Consider the following 17182-nt stretch of genomic DNA (forward strand, 5'->3'; position numbering starts at 1 on the left):
TGAGAGACGGAAGTGTGGGGGTGAGGAGTGATGAGTAATACAAAATGAAAAAGGTACGAAGTAGGTATAGTGGGTAAGCATTACAATGACGAGTTACGAAGTACCTACTCATCACTTTTGCTTACTCACTGTATTAGGTACCGGAATACATGTATGCTTATATAAGCATGTCGCTTCCAATGCTTACTCAGCTACCCCTCCCCCGCCTCGGCATCGCGTCCCTGACATCCCGCCGTCCAGGCAACGGACTTCATCTGTACCTCGAAACAACACATCAAGCGCCGTGACGCCTTTACAAACGGCCTTGACTCCGAGAACAAGAACCCTACTCTCATCGTCCACCACCTGATCTCTGACGACTTTGAAAACTCGCTCGCCCTAATCAATTCTCACAATGCCCCCTCGTACCGAGTAAGCCGACCTGTCCATCTTATATAGTGTCCCTAGACCCGTCAAGTAAACGGCGAAACCCCTGACATGCTCCCTAGCTTCCCACCCGTCAGGGCCTGTCTGTTCGACATGGACGGACTCCTTCTGGACACAGAAGACATCTACACCAAATGCGTCAACGTCATCCTCGACCGCTACGGCAAACCCAACCTCCCCTGGTCCGTCAAGGCCCGCCTACAGGGCCGTCCCGGCCCAGAAGCCAACGCCATCTTCCACAACTGGGCCCAGCTCCCCATCCGGCCTGAGCAGTACTCCGCAGACCTCTCCGCCATCCAAGCCGAGCAGTTCCCCTCCTCCCAGCCTCTCCCGGGCGTTGTCCGGCTGCTCGCCGACCTAGGCCGAACCCGGTACTGGGCCGCAAAACGGGGAGACGGAAAACAAACCACCACCACCACCACCCCCACCACGACGAAGCCGAACCACGTCCACATCGCCCTGGCCACCTCCTCCCACTCCCGAAACTTCCACCTCAAAACCGCCCACCTGACGTCCCTCTTCTCCGTCTTCTCCGCCCCCCGCCGCGTCCTAGGCGACGACCCCCGCATCCCCGCCGGCCGCGGCAAACCCCACCCCGACATCTTCCTCCTGGCCCTGCGCACCATCAACGAGTCCCTCCCGGCCGACGAACCCCCTATCCGCCCCGAAGAGTGCCTCGTCTTTGAAGATTCCGTGCCGGGTGTCGAGGCCGGGCGCCGCGCCGGCATGCGCGTCATCTGGTGTCCCCACCCCATGCTCGTGCGCGAGTACGCCGGGAGGGAAGGGGAGGTGCTTGCTGGTCGCATTGGCGAGGCTGGTGATGGCGCCGACCCGAGCCAGGTTGGCGAGGTGGATGACGGGTGGGCGGAGTACCTTCCGTCCCTGGAGTCGTTTTCCTATGAGAAGTATGGTATTGTGGTGCCCCCTATCGAGGTGGAGAGCGAGGAGTGTATGAAGGATCGGGTGGAGGATGCCGAGGTCGTGATTCATGCTGAATAGGGGAAAGACGAAAGTGAAAGACAAAATGTAGAGCTACAGGACGAGAATAACGTCGTACATGAGCGGAATGTGATAATGTTTATATATACCCCAGAATTCACGCCCTCAACAGAGGATGTAGCCCAAAAGGAATTAGAGACATCGCACTCGTGGCATCGTCTATATCGTCTTCAAGATGTAACAGGAATCAATATGAGCACAAATATCCACCTCTCCTGCTTCGCCCCGGCAGCCGGTGCAGAATCTCATATATGACATACATATGCCAGTAAGAGCGCTGACTTGAGCCCTCGGGCCGCTATCAAATCATAAATCATTCCAGCATGTCTGGCGCCAACCCCGTAGAATAACATATCGGGAAGAAACACTCAGATTTGTTCCCTGGTGCGCATATACATGTACATCACATCTGACGCCCAACTCCGGCTCTGCTACCGCCCATGCGTGATATGGCAGATAAAAAGTGTCTGCCAATGCCCAAGACATTGTGCACTGCAATAATAATACTTCCGATATCCTTTCTCTAAACGCCCCAGACTAAAGCGCTCACAGAATATCCTGTAGAGAAAACGAATTCGACCGATTCGCCGGCTCGTACCAGTTCTGATACGAGTGGTTCGACAGGCTAAAGTCGGTAAATGAGAGGGGGTTCGCTTTCGATCCAGACGGGCTGTTGTCGAAAGTCGCATGGTTCGCAGCGGCCGTGCTGGCGCCGACACCGACGCTCGGATCCGACCCCCCTAGCCCAGAGTCGATCGTGGGGTCCGGTGCAGCGGTCGTCCATCCCCAGGCCCGTTTCAGTCCGGCCGTGACGGTCCCGAGATCCCAGCCGCTCGACTTGCGGATTCGTTCCAGGATCGCAATGGCCTCTTCTTGCTCCCGTGGGTTCGTCAGCACGGATCCGGCCACCGCCATGCAGCGGGTGGCCACAGACGCCACGGCTCGGTCGTTGTTGTGCGCCACGAGCCCGCACACTTGGTGGGCGTGGTGCAGCTGCAGCACGCGCATTTCCTCGGATGCCCTGGCTGGTTCCATTGGGTTCGTCTGGGCCAGAAGACACTGAGCAGTATGGTACACGATGCGGCCAATGACGGCGACGGGGCTGATCAGCCTGAATGGGACGCTTGTCGTTAGCGGACAAGCCAGAAGCTACAAGCACAAACACAGCGCCCCGAACAAAGAAACTCACCAAATGTTGGGAAAAGACGATTTAGACTCGGACTGCGACGGGTAGAGATGACCGAATGGACGCATGGTGCGAGGGCAGGTGGTGTTCCACCTGTCGCACAGCCTCTTGAGCTCGTGCCATTGGCCGAGCCGGTTAGCCAGGCGGGCCTGCTCATCATGCGGATTCGGTTCCTGGAGCTTGGGGATGGTAGCGCGGAAGTTGGCGACCTTGGCGACGACATAAAAGATGCGCCGTGCCCACTCTTCTTCCTGGCCGGAGCCCCCCGTTGCCGCCACGGCGCCATCAGGTTCGCGTTTGTCCGGAGCCGAGGCGAAAAAGTCCGGGTCGAGACCCCAGTGGTCTGGATCCCATGTAAGCTGCCAGTCAAAGGCCAGGCAGCTGAGGACCTCCATGCTGACGTTGAGCCAGAAGCAGGCGGCGCCGACGCCGGTGGAGCGGGCGTCCCAGCCGCATTCCCGGATGAGGGCGCGGGCGCCGGCGATGTGATTCATGCGGATGGGCTGGCCGGGCCTCTCGGACATGATCTCGTAGGCATTGAGCACGACGGCGGTGGTGGCGCACTCGGCGGTGTCCCGGTCCGGGTTCTGCAGGCTGCGGAGGAGCTGGGTGGTGGCCGTGTCGTAATGGTGCAGGGCCTTGTCGTGCAGGAAATCCGGGTTGGTGAGGGCCAGGTGCTTGACGCCGCAGGCCAACAGGGCGTTGAGGAGCATGGGTGACTTGAGCGAGTGGTACGGGATCAGGCGGCTGAAGTGGTTCCCCTTGTCGAGGGAGTCCATCCACACGGCGACTTCTCGAACAAAGACTTGCATGTAAAGCACCTCGTCGGCCGAGTTGAGGTTCTCCCGCTCAGACGCCACGGCTTTGTCGCTGGCTGGCGGCGTCATCATTCCGTCCCCGGCGAGGTGGCCGTGGGCCTGGAGAACCCCCCTGAAGGTTGGAGACTGTCCGGTTAGCAGGGGAGCTACGGAGGCCGCATTGGGGGCGTCACTACTTCGATGAGCATGTGGCATCGCGGCCTCCTCTCGCAGGGCGGTGAACGGGTTGTCTCGGAGGGGGAACCCGTAGGCCCCTGTGTGAGATGAGTTTTGTGGTGTGGAAAATGAGGGCTCGGGAGGGAAGACGTGGCTCGAGTAGCCGTACATGGCAGTATTGGCTGGAGCGAAGCTGCTGGTGGGGGGTTCGAGCGAGGGGTTCGAACCGGCAGGCTGGTGGTCATACGGTGGTTGATGCTGTGGGTGGTGTTGTGGGTGGTGTTGTGGGTTCTGATGTGGATGGTGATGCGGGTGGTGATGTGGATGGTGGTGTGGATGGTGTTGCCGAATATTGACCTTGGGATGCCGACGAGGGGTCGAAGCGTCTGGATCGCGCTGCAGGTGCGCATACCGACTCAAGCCACCAACATAACCTGAAGCGATTTGCCGGGATTCGTCTTGGAATTGCACTATCGCTCAAGGTTAGTGAGCCTCATCCCACAATGAACAGACTACATGCAGTCCAGTCGGGACGGCCTGCTCGTAACGTACCGGACCACTCCACGGACGGAGGTAGCAAGCACGGCGGTCTCTTGACCTGGAGGTCGATAAAGTTGAGTCGCACGCCGCGCTTGCATTGTCTATTACTTTTGCGACAATTTAGACAATCTGGTAATGCTTCGTCGCATTTTAGATGGCGCCCTCTGCATGTTAGACATCCCGTCCGTACTCGCTTGGACTTGGAGCGGGTGGCCGTGGTAGCGGAGGTGGCGGCCTTTTTGGATGGCAGGGTGCATCGAAGGTCGCGGTTCGGGATCAGGGAGATGACGCCGCTGCCGCGTCGATTGGGAATGTGAGAGCTGGGTAGGTTCATGCTATATTTGCAGAGAAAAAGAGAGACGGGCTCGTGGTTCAGGTCGTCCTACAGGAGGGATGTAGGAACTCGTCAGCCGCGTGGAGATACAATTCGAGATGTGCTAAATGGTGACAGAAAGGCCCGGTCTGAAGCCAAGGTGCCAAGGAGCGAGTGGTGACTGAAGTAGGACAGCGGCGGATTCAAAGTCGCCGAGACTGGCCAAGAGATATATCACTGGTTTCCCCCGCAGGACGTAATGTGAGGTAGTGCGTTAAACAGGTCGAACGCACACCATCGGGACGGACGTGACGCAGGTGAAAGTACGTCTAATTCGCAAGGCAAGACTCGGATGGGGTGATCTCGTGTGCTGTTGTTCGATCGGGATTGATACGGGGGATCTGTTCAAAGACGACCCTCAACGGCGAGAGAGGAGCGCCACGAGCAGCAGGGGAAGCGTAGCGGGAGAAAATGGGGGTTCGAAGAGAAACGACATCAGGCACCAGGCGTGAAGGACCGCGGGATCCAAGAGGTCGATCGAAGGGCGTTCGAGGTGATGGTTGAACTGGTATGATTGACGTGAGAATGAGGAACTTGCGTCAAGTCGATTCAAAAGGTGATGCCGATGACCAATTCGAGGTGACTATAGTGACGACTGATGAGGACGTGGGCGACGAAATGGCGTGTCGTTTCTTCTTCTGTTCATGAGGTTGACTGACGATGGACGATGGAGTTGTGAGGAGGAAAGTGCAGATGATGATGTGGGACGGTTGATGAGTATGACGGGTGTGAGTAGGCCATTCACACGGTGTAATCCGCAGAGTATCGGCAGATACACAGTATAGTACACTGTACTTGTAGATCGAGTCCATCAAGGTAATCGGAGTTTCGTTTCTCCGGTTTCTTCATCCGACGTCCTCACCGAGCTCACCGAAAACCTCGGCCGAGAATCCCAAAATATCTTTTTCACCTTCACCTTCACCTTCACCAGCCTCAAAACTCCGCCGCAGAAATCATCACACCCTTTCTCTATAATATAGACCCGCCGCTCCCCACCATGGCCAATTGCCCTCTCCTCCTTCCATAGTCTCTTATTTTCGTCTCCAGAACTTCGTCCGTCATTCCATGCTTTCCCGCACTCTCCGAGCCGCGATCTCCCCTTCGCGTGTCTCATCCTCTTCGTCTTCCCTCGTTTCGTCTTCACCCCGGGCTTCCGCTCTCACCTCGTCCTCACCGAGGAGCACCAAAACCCCTACCATCCTCTCCCCTCCATCCACATTCACACCCATCACCATGTCTCGTCCCTTGTCCACGACTACCCCCTCGTCCGCCTGCGGCTCATCCTCCTCCTCCCCCCCCTCGCCCTCCTCCCCCCGCCGTCCCTCCCGTCTCACCCGCGAAACCCTCCCGTCCTCCTCCATCCGAGTCCTCCGCTCCGTCGACTCCCTCCGCGCCTGGCGCAACCCCCTCCGCCAAGACCACCGCACCGTCGGCCTCGTCCCCACCATGGGCGCCTTACACGAGGGCCACCTCGCCCTCATCCGCGCCGCCGCCGCCGAATGCCACCACGTCGTCGTCTCCCTCTTCCTCAACCCGGCCCAGTTCGGCCGCAACGAGGACCTCTCCTCCTACCCTTCCACCTGGGACGCCGACGCCGCCCGCCTCGCCCGCCTCGACCGCTCCCTCGCCGACGACGCCGCCAACCTGGGCCGCCTCTCCGCCGTCTTCGCCCCGGCCGTCCACGACATGTACCCCGAGGGCTTCCCCGGCCAGGACCCGTCCTCCGACGGCAGCTTCGTCACCATCACCCCGCTGGGCCGCCTCCTCGAGGGCGCCTCCCGCCCCACCTTCTTCCGCGGCGTCGCCACCGTCTGCACCAAGCTCTTCAACGCCGTCCAGCCCGACCGCGTCTACTTTGGCCAGAAGGACGCCCAGCAGGCCGTCCTCATCCGCCGCCTCGTTCGCGACTTTCTCATCCCCACCCAGGTCGTCGTCGTCCCCACCGTCCGTGAATCCGACGGCCTGGCCCTCAGCTCCCGCAACGTCTACCTGGGCGCCCGTCGCAGGAACGTCGCCCCCGTCCTGCACGACGCCCTCCTCGCCGCCGAGCGCGCCTACGCATCCCCCCACGCCGCCGCTCGGGACAGGGATAGTATCCTGGGCCCGGCGAGGGATGTCGCCGCCTCCGTCCTCGCGGCCCAGACTGCCCTCCCTGCGAGCCAGAGGGCCTTGTTCGAGGTCGACTACCTGTCCCTTTCCGACCCGGACACCATGGAAGAGCTGGAGACGGTGGACCCGGCAAGAGGTGCCATTCTGAGCGGTGCCATCAAGATGTTGCCCGCCGAGGACCCCCAGCCGGGAGAGGACCTGGGTCACAGCGACGGACCGTCCGTGAGGCTCATCGATAATATCGTCCTGAAGCCCGTCACCCCATGAATCTAGAAGCGTCTCAATAGACACACCACGAGTTGACGAGACCGCAAGACTCAGGCCCAGACTTATATCTCAGCCTTGTCATTATATTTTACCAATGTAGACATTTAGATGCATATATATTCTCATTAAGTATAGACTCGTTTCCTACCATTCCATATATAATTACATTGGGAGAGAAACCCCATCTCAAACGCCATCATAAATGCGACCGCGGCTCTAGTGATCGTCTCCTCCTCACGTCCTTCGCGCCCTTTTGGAACTGCTCCGCCTCCTCTCCGCTCAACCCGGGCGACGCCGAACCCCCCTTCTTCCCCTTCTTCTTCACTTCCGGTTTCTTGGCCGCCTCGAACAGCGTCCCGCCCAGCTCGTCGGCCAGCCGCAGCACACGCGTGCTGACCGTCGCGCCGTCGCGCCGGTTCTTACCCTCGCGCCGGCTCGACGCGATCTTCTCTGTAAAGTCCCACAGCCGGCCCGCCGCCACCAGTCGCCCCGTCTCCGGGTCGCGCGACGGCCGCCAGTCTGCCGCCAGTCTGAGCCGTGCCGGGACCTTGGGGTCCCTGGACCTGACCACCTCCACGATGCCCTCCTCTTCGAACCGCTGGTACGAGTTCTTGAGCGTCTCCTTGTTGACGGATTCGAAGTAGCTAAGGTCGCCTTGGTGGTAGAGCGTTTTGCCGAGCTGGAAAAAGAATCAGCGTTTTCAGTTCGGGGGAGACATATGTTGGCAAGAAAAACGACAAAACTTACCAGTTGTGTGGTGCTCTGGGCCTTGGCCACCTCGATCCAAATATCCTCCGTCTCGCCCAACGGCGGCGTAAGTCCCATCAGAGACACGGCAGCGAGCCAGCTAGCCTCGATAAAAGGCCAAATCAAAAAGCAGTAAAAGTCGTAATTCTCCCGCCCGGCCGCCCTTTCGTGCGGTGAAAGCCCAACCTTGACCACGTTACCCTCGGCGTCCCGTTCGGCGTAGATGACCTGGTCCTCCTCGAGACCCTGCAGGCTCTTGGCCATGTTGGCCTCGAGGCCTTCGCTGGGGAAGATGAACTCCCCCCGGAAGAGCGACGAGAGAAAGCGGATCTGGTCCGTCAGCTCGGCGGGGGTGATGTCCTGTATCGCCGGCCCACCGCCCTGCTTCACCTTGGTGTACATGGCCGCGCTGACGAGCGCCTCGGAAATGAAGAGATGGATCGTCATGTTACGGTAGAACGATAGCTGGAACCGGTCGACGGCGTAGTACGTCGGCTCCGGGAGGCCCGTCACGACCCCGACCAGGTCCTTGCCCAGGACCTCCAGGCCTCGCTCGATGATCTCCGAGAGAGGGGTATTGCCCGAGTGGGCGACGCGGCCCCCCTTGGCACGAACCCGTTCGGTCAGCCACTGGACGCGCCGCTCCAGCTCCGTCTTACCCACGCCGCGTCCGCGCAGCGTGAGGAGGACGGTGCCGATCAGCGCAGTAGGCATGACGACCGAGACGGCATTGATGTCGGCCAGGACCTGGTACCCCAGCGTCCGCAGGAGCCTGTGGCGGAGCGAAACGTTCTCCGGGTCCTTCACATCGAGGCTGAGACCTTGCGGCGGGTTCTTGGAGATGCGCGTCATCTGGGTGTCGATGAAGCTCCTCAGGCTCCACGGCTCGTGGAAACGGACGTCGACCCGTCCGAGGCGAAGAGACAAGACGGACGAACCGTTGGACAAAAAGTCGGCCAGGTTCTCTTTCTTCTTAGGGACGCCCAGCAGCTCGGTAACGTAGCCTTCCGTCTCGATGACCTTGTCGTATTGCGTGCTGACGGGGCATATGATGCAGTCGTCGGTGCGGCCGGAGAGGACCGAGTCGAGGACGAACTTGAGGATGCCAAACTTGGGAGGCAGGAGTTTACCGGTCCGGGACCGCGTCCCCTCGATGAAGCAGTCAAAGTTGAAGCCCTGCTGGAGCAGAGTGTCGATGTACGCCTGCACGACGGTGGTGTAGAGGACGTCGTCGCCAAAGGATCTCCGGATCCACATGGCGCCGGCGTGCTGCAAAAAGGCGCCGACGACGGGGAAGTTGAGGTTGTCCCCGGCCACGACGACCGGCAGACTCAAGCCCAGGCGGTAGCAGATGAGCTGCAGAGAGACGTAGTCGGCGTGGGAGCGGTGGCAGGGAAGGAAGACGATGCTCTGCTTCTTGCGCTGGGCCTCCTCGGCGACCTTGCGCAGGCGCAGCACCTCCTCGCTAGACACGTGGATACCCTGGTGGTAGGCGCGCAGCAGGAGCTGGGTGGTGATGTAGTAGGCGCCGCGGATGAAGGTCTTGCTCTCGAACTTGCAGATCATGTCGTCGGTCATCTTGGCCGCCACTTCGCGGACGCCCGACTCGATGGCGGTGCGGCGCTGGGCGCGTTTGATGAGGTAGTCTTTGTCCTTGGCGTCGAAGAAGCCTTCTTTTTCTTCCACGGCGATGCGCTTGTCGGCGAGTTCGGCGATTTTATCGAGCAGGAGGGGAGACGAGAGGACCGACTCTGTCATGTAGTCGGTGAACCCGGGATAGAAGATGGGCTGGCCGATGAAGTTGTCGTAGGCGCGCCAGCCCGTACCCGAGACGTAGAGCGAGACATCGCGGAGGAACCTACGGAAGGAAAAGGTCAGTTACCGTCGTACGTTACTTAACGACCAAAATGGCTTGGTAGACGCACTGGAGAGGTTCGGAACGGAAGCGAGCCATGTTCTTCATGAGCGGTTCGTCCTTGTCAAACTTTCCATCCTTTGACGGCGGCTCGAGGTAGCCGCTGGGTTGGAGGGTAACCTGGTCGCCGAGGATCTTGAGATCCGGCGCCGTCTTGCTGGTCGGGTCGTCGTCTTCGGCCATTGTCGTGAACGCGCCTCGCGCTTGGCTGGACCTTTGAGCTGGCTTCAGTTGGTGATAGGTGTCCTGTGGCCTGCCCGTCTCCTGGCGGACCAGAAATCCATGTCCTTAAAGTCTCTCAATGCGAGGAGATGGGAAAAGTTGAAGGTGTCTCGTAGGAGGTGTCTCGTAGGAGAATGGTGTGATGTTGAGGAGGAATGAAGGGAGGGAGAGGGAGACAAGATGGCGTCAATTGCCGATGCCCCGCTTCGGTCTGCGGGTGAGTAGAAGCGGTCGGGGCTCGGTGAGCCGACTTCCGTACCGTGTGTGTTTACTTACGTACTGTGCACATGCTAGTGCACGTGCTAATGGTACTTTGTACACCAAGCTGCTTCCGTATAGATAAGATAAGAGATTTGTACGGAGACTTTTTGTACCTTAATATCTCCATCTACTGGACTCCAGTTTTCCGTCCAACACCACACATCACCACCACATCACCACCACAACCGTCCCTCTGCCCAACATGGCACAGCCGCCGTCAACTCTAACGAAATCGCTCCTCGCCAGGGCGCACTCCCCCGACTCCGCCTCCCGCATCTTCGACGACAAGATCCAATACCGCTCCTTCTACCTCCGGCCTTCCTCCCCGCCGCCGCACGACGCGCGCGAAGCCCGCCGCAAAGCCCGCAAAGAGCGCAGCCTCGCCCGCTCCAAGCAGAAACCCGCTCCCCTGTCCGCCCGCGCCCGCAGGCGACTCGGCCTGTACGACCTCCCCCGCGACCGCCAGCGCTACGCCCTCTACGAGCCCCTCCTCGGCCTCTGGCGCGGCTACATCCGCGAACTCCTCGGCAACGAGCTCTACACGGGCGGTCAGGCCGCCGCCGCCAAACTGAGCGCCGCAGAGATGCACGGCGCCGAGGTCGAGGTCGTCCGCAGCTCGTGTCCCAGCCGTGTCGGCATCCGCGGCATTGTCGTCAAGGACGCCCGCTTCGTCTTTGAGATTGTCACCCCGCGGGACCACATCAAGATTGTGCCCAAGGAAGGGACCATGTTTCGCGTCGAGCTACCGCTGGAGGATCCACCGGAGTCGCATGGAGAGAAGCAGCAGAAAGGGCAGCCGGGGCCGGAAACGCAGGACCAGGCAATGTCTGGGACGGCAATGGCGGGCGAGGATGCGACTGCGGCCCGGCCACGCAAATTCGCGTTTGAGATCCTGGGGGATCAGTTCCTCCATCGGGGCGCCGATCGAGCGAACAAGAAGTTCAAGACGCATTTCTTGAAGAAGGTGTGAGGGGTTGGAGTTTTGTCGCCGACTTGAGGACGGACACTCACCGACCTACAGTCATACGCAAAATGGTTAGTTTCTCTGTTCTTTTCTTTCCTTCTTTTTTCTTTTTTTGTGTCTCCCCCGCCAATGCAGCTTTTCTCCTGACATACCACAAAGAAGAAACATAAACCGCAAAAGATGTGGCCGTCGCGGGAGCATGTCGCGAGTAGATTATCTACCCGACAAGCAGGCCAAAATCGCTAGCCAAAACTACTCAAAACACCGTGGTGTGGCCGAAACCCAGGGCCGACTCACGGAAGGCGGGCCTCGAACAGGTGTTCGTGTTGGCCTCGACAGATCCATGGCCTGTCCGACAACTCGTAGAGGTTGTTAAGGTCCAGCCGTGTGAGGGAGGGCATGGCAGTGAGCAGGCCAGGCGACAAGGTTGGCCTCCTTGTCATCTGTGATGACATCAATGTCTACACGAGGGGTTCAGAGAAAGAAATACGGTGGTGGAGGGACACTAAACCAAGTGCCAGGGTATCGCGCAGGAGAATGCAAGCGCAGGTGAAGCCGCAGATGCAGTAACGGACATCAAAGTCGCAAGACAGTAAGACATAAACAGACAGTCAGAACGAGTCAAGTCGGCGGCGGCAGGCCTCCATCTCTTCCTTGTCCGAACTAATGCGCCTTGAACCACAGCATGACCGATCATAAGAAGTACGGGATGATATCCGGCATGTCCATGTCGTCTGGTGGCTTGGACGCAGGCTCCTGCTTTATTGCGGGCCTACGTGGGTTGTCGCGTTCCCTACGCTTCTTGAACCGTGTAAATATATCTTCATCGTCGTCTTCGTCGCTGCCATCGTCTTCGTCATCGGGATTCGTTTGTTGGGATGCTACCTGGTGGGCCTTTGATGGCACCAAAGGTCGCGCGACGGGTCTGGCCGTAGTAGAGGGCCGTCCCACCGGGCTGGATGTCGACTCTGTCTCGAGCTCAACTGGCGTCGAGTTGGTTTTTGCTTTGTTACTCCTGACGGGTGTTGAGCTGAATGGCATTCTCTTGGCTGGCATTGAGGGTGAATGTCTTGTGATGGCAGAGGTCCCGGCGATTCGGCAAGTGGCATGTGACGCGACGCGACTAGAGGAAGTGGGTAGAGTGAACCGATCGAGGTCGTCGTCGTCGTCGTCGTCGTCGTCGTCATCGTCATCGTCTTCTTCCTCCGTATCCACGTCCTCCTGATTCAGCGGTCGTTTTGTTACGCGACTGATTGGAGAGTCCACTCCCCTGGGTGTAGACGATGATCTAATGACAGGGTTCCTTGGGCTGCTTGGGTTCCTGGTCCTGGGGTTCCTCGGGTTCTTCCGTGCAAAATCCATGAGCGACACCTCCTTTCTCCCCGAACTCTCCATGAGACCTTGAAGAGCAGAACCCCTCCAAGGGACATCATCTCCGTCGTCGTCACCTTCGTCCGCCGGTAAGCCCGCGTCGGCCTTTGCTTTTCTCAAGGCCTCACGCTGCTTCTTCTTCCTCAGGACCTCCTCTTGGCGTTTCCGCGCCAGTTCGGTCAGGGAACCGACCACGGGACGAGAGATGTTGGCGATGGTGTCGGCGTTTCGAGAATTGACCTGGGTTTTGAGTCGCTGGTACTCGGCCGCATGGAGGTGAGCTGTGAACTTGCCGGCGATGACGAAGAACTCGTCTTCGACCATGCGGTATTGGTCGTCATTCTCTAGCCCTTCTATCATGAAGCTACAGACTGTCAGTATGTCCGGGAGTGTTGGGAAGCTCTGAGGGTACTGACCTCTCGGCAAGGGGTTCTGGAGGGGGGGAGGTGGACGGAGAGCGATCTACATGGTGTCAGTGCTAACCCAAGGATATCCTTTGATGCACTTCTATCGCCACTTACTTCGCCCGAGGGAGGATATCGCGTTTCTCGCCGTACTGGGCGCGTCAGATTCCCGTGGTGTCCGAGAGACTACGGGAGTTCGACTTGCCGATGCATTCGTGATGGCGGACGGCGCTGGGGATGCTGGTGAACGGGGAATAGGAGCGGTTGGACTCCTTGATGACGGCTGACTCTTGACGGGCGTAGAGTCCAACAACCACGGAAGACGTCTCGGCGGCATGGTGTGCTTCGGGAGTGAGGTAAGATGAGGTGTTGGGATTAAGAGGAGCTATAATAAGTGAGGGACGACCGTGACCTACTGAGTACATCGTACTTGCAGTCTACACCTCGGTGAGAAGTGGGGTGAGGGACACGTGACGCGTCTGTCATGCTGACTAAGGCATCCGTGAGAATAACATCACCTCACCTCACCTTATTGCTGGGTTGTTGAGATGCGCGTCTGTGTCTATCTTCGCCGTGGAGCTTTTTAGAACAGAAAGGCAGAGCAGCAGATGGCGAGAATAGAATGATACATCATATATTGTTCAGAGGTGGTATTGATTGACGTTTCCACAAGACGAGACCCTTTTCAAAGACACAAACCAAGGTCACCACCACCCTCGGGTCCCGTACAAAGAGAGGCAAAGACATTGCATCTCTCGTTGCCCAGTCCGATCATCTGGCTATTTCTCACCCTAAGCGTCAGAGCAAGCGATGGGACACGGAATCTCAGTCGTCTTATCCTTTCAGATTCTCGTCTCGTCAAGGATAATACATACGGTCCTTCCATCACAGGCATGACAAGGTGGTCATCTCGCATCTGATCAGTCCTCCAAAAGGTGCGCATAAATCTACGCAAATCCGCATCCAGTTCCCGTTCGTAGAATCCCAGAACATAAAGCCGAACAAACTCCCCATGCCAAGAACCAAAACAAACCAAAAAACCACGCCCTCAGCGCCCCAGGCTGCTCCCCACGCTGCTGCTGATACTGCTCATCTTCTCGCTCACCCGGCTCGACACCTTCTCCCCCCACCCGCCCATCCACTTGGGCGTCTTGAGCCGCATGCGCATCCGCCCCTCGACCGCCATGTTGATCACGTTGATGACGGCAAACGCCGTGCTGCCCACCGCGCGGAACAGCGCCAGCGACGCCACCGACCACAGGATGAACCGCAGGTAGTAGTTCTCGCCAATGTCCTTTTGCGAGTACGCCTCCGACACCGCCATGGCCAGGATGCCGTTGGTGATCATCCAGCTGACCACCACGTACGTCCGCACGCTGCGGTAGTAGTCCTCCTGCAGCTGCGCCTCGCTCGGCGGCACCGCCGGCACCTCGACGCGGTCCCGCAGGTTGCGCAGCGCCTCGTCGTACCCCGAGTCGATGTCCAGCTGCTCCGACGGAATCTCGAGCTCCACCGTCGACGACCCTTGCTTGCCCACCGCCCCGCCCAGGTCCGTCCGCATGCGGTTGTCGCCCTTGGTGCCCCACGTCACGTCGTGCGTGTTGCAGAAGGCGTACACCTGCAGCGTGCAGATGCTGAACGGCAGGAGCATAAAGTACTGCGCCGACGACGTGATCAGGTGCCACGGCTCCAGGTACATGAGCGACATGACGATGTACAGCCCCACCGTCGACAGCACCGACACGATGAGATTCGTAAACACGTTGTTACCCACCGTCGTGTCGGCGTCGCCCTGCGTCAGCTGCCACACCACGATCCAGATGGTCGCGAACGACGTGTAGATCATGATGATGATGAAGATGATCATCGACGTCAGGTACAGCCGGCTGGCGCCCTGCGGCCGGTTGCCCAGCGACAGGATGAACTGCGTGGCGATGAGGAGGGTGCAGGCGTAGCGCAGGATGGTAAAGATGTACTGGCCGACGTTGTGTCCAAAGGGGTCGATGCGCGGGTCGGCGAGACCGCCGGCCACAAAGTAAAAGGTCAGGTAAAAGTTGGCGAGCGAGAAGAAGGTGAAGAGCACCTGCAGGAGCTGGTAGAAGAACTCGATGTGGAGGAGAATCTTGCGCCAGAGCGTGTGATCCGTCACCCAGATCTGCTTAAAGTGGACGAGCGAGTAGACGGCGGCGAAGAAGGCTCCGTTGAGCCATCGTCGGCGTTGGGAGATGAACTCGGGGACCGTGTCTGTTTGTCAGGGGTGTTAGCAAGGGAGAAGAAAAGAACGGAGAAAGAGAGAAAACAAAAGGGAAAGAAAACATACCCGGCACATCAGTCTCACCCGTACACCCCTTCACATACTTCAACACCCACCTATCCCCCCTCTTGGCCACCAGCTCCCAGCACAGGATACGGTCCTCGGCAAGGTACATGTTGGCAGTGAAAACATCAGCATGCTGGCCATGCAGCGTCTCGCCCTTGAAATACTGGCTCAGCGGACCGTGGCCCGTCTCGTCATTCTGCAGCGCGTGGTACCGGTAGGCGCTCAGCGCGCCGGGCAGCACGGTAATGTAGCCAAACACCGACTCGAGCGGCTTGTCGAGAATGTTGGACATTTTGTACTCAAAGTTCTGCGACGCGACCAGCGGGTTTAACAAGTTGGACCCGAAACGACCCTTCATGGCCTTAATCTCGCCGCAGGCGCCGGCCACGTTGGAGTCGGTGTCAAAGGCCTTCCACAGGTGGTACAGCGACGTGGTGCCGGGCCGGGTGCCGACGTCGAGCAGGATGCACACGTTGGGGTTGAGGGCCTTGCCGAGGCCGTTGAAGAACCAGCGGTGCGAGTTGAGCTTGCGCTGGTTCTTCTCCTTGAGGCAGAAGATGATCTGGCACGGCACGATGCCCTTCTCGGCGCCCTTGAACTTGAGGTCCGAGTCGAGCGACACCTGGGTCGTGTACTCGTACACGTGGGCCTGCACTGCCTTTTGGTTGACGTAGTTCTTGGCGATGCCGTCCTGGTACACACCCATGGCGGCCAGCGCGTCGAGGGTGCGCGGGTGGATCTTCTCGCGCCCGTCCGACACGATGCACACCACAATCTTCTGCCAGCCCAGCTCGCCCCAGGTGCGCGACTTGGTGCGGCTGCAAAAGTGGCTAATGTTCTTCATCACGGCGTACATGGTGCGCGTAAAGTTAATCTCGTCCTCGTTGTACATGGTGATGCAGATGAAGAGCTCCGTCTCGCGCGCCGTGCGGCCAATGTTCTGCCGCAGCTTGTAGCCGCGCTCGACGAAATCGTCCGGGTCGCACGTGACGGCCGTGTACCGCATGTGGGTAAACTCGACCTCGTCGCGCCGGGGGAGGAAGCTGTAGAGGATGGTGGGGATCTTGCACTCGAGGACAAGCTCGCCGTTGATGAGCTGCACTTCCTTCCTCGACATCTGCGGCGCCCTGACGCCGCGCCGCTCCTGCTTGCCGTCCGGCGCCGGACCGTAGTGCTCGACTTTATCGCCCGAGGCCTCCTCGTGTTCCTCGCCCAGGGTGTCCTGGGACTGGTAGGAATGCCTTGCGTCGCGGCGGCTGTCGCCCAGGTCAGTTTCGGGGCCAAACACGTCGTCGGGGTCGTTATCCAGGGGGATCGAGACGGTGACATCGTCGGCAAAGGTGGTGTTGGAGTGCCGAGCGCCGGGATTGGAGAAGAGGGGTGCCGGAGGGAGAGGTCGTCTCGGGCTACCTCCGTACCGCGACGCCGGAGTCCCTGGCCTGGGACTGCCGTTAATGTCGGACGGCTCGTATGTGCTGGCGGGTGGAGGGGGTCCGCGTCCGTAATCGCTGGACATGCGGCTCCATGGGCGCGGTGGTGATCCCATATCTCGGCCCTGGAAAGGAACGTAGGTAGAGTCTGGAGGGGGTATGCTCGGCGGATCTGTGAAGCCCCCGTGCCGGTCCGAGTGCCGGGAGTGGTCCGACATGATGGATGGCTGGTACGCTTGGCGGTGGCTTGAATATTCCCTATTAAGATGAGATGGTAAGCTCGCGTCTCCTTTGTCCATACTTGTATCATTAGTGCCTGTATTGACTGGGCAGCTGGTGGACTTCATCTTCTTCTGCAGGTCACTTTTCCTTGCAGAAGGGCCTTCCGGGATGGTTGGTAAGCCGTCTCTCAGCTCGGCAACCCGGTCATTTTCAGAAAGCCTCTTGGCTACCGACCTCCTCTGCAACTTGACAGTGGAAGCTCGGGTTTGTTTTCTCAGAGTGGGTTCCGGTCTCGATGGAGAGGAAAGGGGTTCAGATGAAGATGTGCGTATACTGGCCGCTCTGGAAACCATTGGCCGTGGACCGAGGAGCGGTTTACCAGTCGATGACAAGTGGGCTGCCTCCTCTTGCCTCTTGAGGGTATCCAGATGTTCTGGTGTCGAGACGGACGG

At 59.2% G+C, this 17182-nt stretch overlaps 8 protein-coding genes across 8 annotated transcripts; 3 read left to right on the forward strand and 5 right to left on the reverse strand.

Annotated features, from left to right (window-relative positions):
• Positions 1–262: 262 nt before the first annotated feature.
• Positions 263–2056, forward strand: ACRALDRAFT_2117752 (uncharacterized protein). The gene is made up of 2 exons (XM_071023777.1): positions 263–411; positions 489–2056. The coding sequence occupies exons 1-2, from the start codon at positions 395–397 to the stop codon at positions 1423–1425; spliced, it is 954 nt and encodes a 317-aa protein (XP_070880105.1). The 5' UTR covers positions 263–394; the 3' UTR covers positions 1426–2056.
• On the reverse strand, positions 1972–4459 carry ACRALDRAFT_1078460 (uncharacterized protein; the record flags this gene model as incomplete). The annotated part of the gene is made up of 4 exons (XM_071018778.1): positions 1972–2536; positions 2615–4055; positions 4138–4183; positions 4316–4459. The coding sequence occupies 4 exons, from the start codon at positions 4457–4459 to the stop codon at positions 1972–1974; spliced, it is 2196 nt and encodes a 731-aa protein (XP_070880106.1).
• Positions 4460–5731: 1272 nt separating this feature from the next.
• On the forward strand, positions 5732–6874 carry ACRALDRAFT_2039585 (uncharacterized protein; the record flags this gene model as incomplete). The annotated part of the gene is made up of 1 exon (XM_071020971.1): positions 5732–6874. The coding sequence occupies one exon, from the start codon at positions 5732–5734 to the stop codon at positions 6872–6874; it is 1143 nt and encodes a 380-aa protein (XP_070880107.1).
• Positions 6875–7070: 196 nt separating this feature from the next.
• ACRALDRAFT_2096018 (uncharacterized protein) lies at positions 7071–9719 on the reverse strand (the record flags this gene model as incomplete). The annotated part of the gene is made up of 3 exons (XM_071022757.1): positions 7071–7553; positions 7622–9479; positions 9547–9719. 3 exons carry the CDS (start codon positions 9717–9719, stop codon positions 7071–7073), a joined length of 2514 nt encoding a protein of 837 aa, XP_070880108.1.
• A 128-nt stretch (positions 9720–9847) lies between these two features.
• ACRALDRAFT_205080 (uncharacterized protein) lies at positions 9848–11153 on the forward strand (the record flags this gene model as incomplete). Its single annotated transcript, XM_071021593.1, has 6 exons — positions 9848–9863; positions 9909–9975; positions 10053–10073; positions 10161–10983; positions 11018–11054; positions 11119–11153. The coding sequence occupies 6 exons, from the start codon at positions 9848–9850 to the stop codon at positions 11151–11153; spliced, it is 999 nt and encodes a 332-aa protein (XP_070880109.1).
• A 72-nt stretch (positions 11154–11225) lies between these two features.
• Positions 11226–11560, reverse strand: ACRALDRAFT_205079 (uncharacterized protein; the record flags this gene model as incomplete). Its single annotated transcript, XM_071021592.1, has 3 exons — positions 11226–11238; positions 11281–11426; positions 11495–11560. 3 exons carry the CDS (start codon positions 11558–11560, stop codon positions 11226–11228), a joined length of 225 nt encoding a protein of 74 aa, XP_070880110.1.
• A 116-nt stretch (positions 11561–11676) lies between these two features.
• On the reverse strand, positions 11677–13095 carry ACRALDRAFT_2024948 (uncharacterized protein; the record flags this gene model as incomplete). Its single annotated transcript, XM_071020274.1, has 3 exons — positions 11677–12718; positions 12771–12816; positions 12876–13095. The coding sequence occupies 3 exons, from the start codon at positions 13093–13095 to the stop codon at positions 11677–11679; spliced, it is 1308 nt and encodes a 435-aa protein (XP_070880111.1).
• A 711-nt stretch (positions 13096–13806) lies between these two features.
• On the reverse strand, positions 13807–16726 carry ACRALDRAFT_1066534 (glycosyltransferase family 2 protein; the record flags this gene model as incomplete). Its single annotated transcript, XM_071017358.1, has 2 exons — positions 13807–15002; positions 15079–16726. 2 exons carry the CDS (start codon positions 16724–16726, stop codon positions 13807–13809), a joined length of 2844 nt encoding a protein of 947 aa, XP_070880112.1.
• Positions 16727–17182: the final 456 nt, after the last annotated feature.

This window comes from Sodiomyces alcalophilus (assembly GCF_042370955.1).
Source record: "Sodiomyces alcalophilus JCM 7366 unplaced genomic scaffold ACRALscaffold_1, whole genome shotgun sequence".
Lineage (NCBI taxonomy): Eukaryota > Fungi > Ascomycota > Sordariomycetes > Glomerellales > Plectosphaerellaceae > Sodiomyces > Sodiomyces alcalophilus.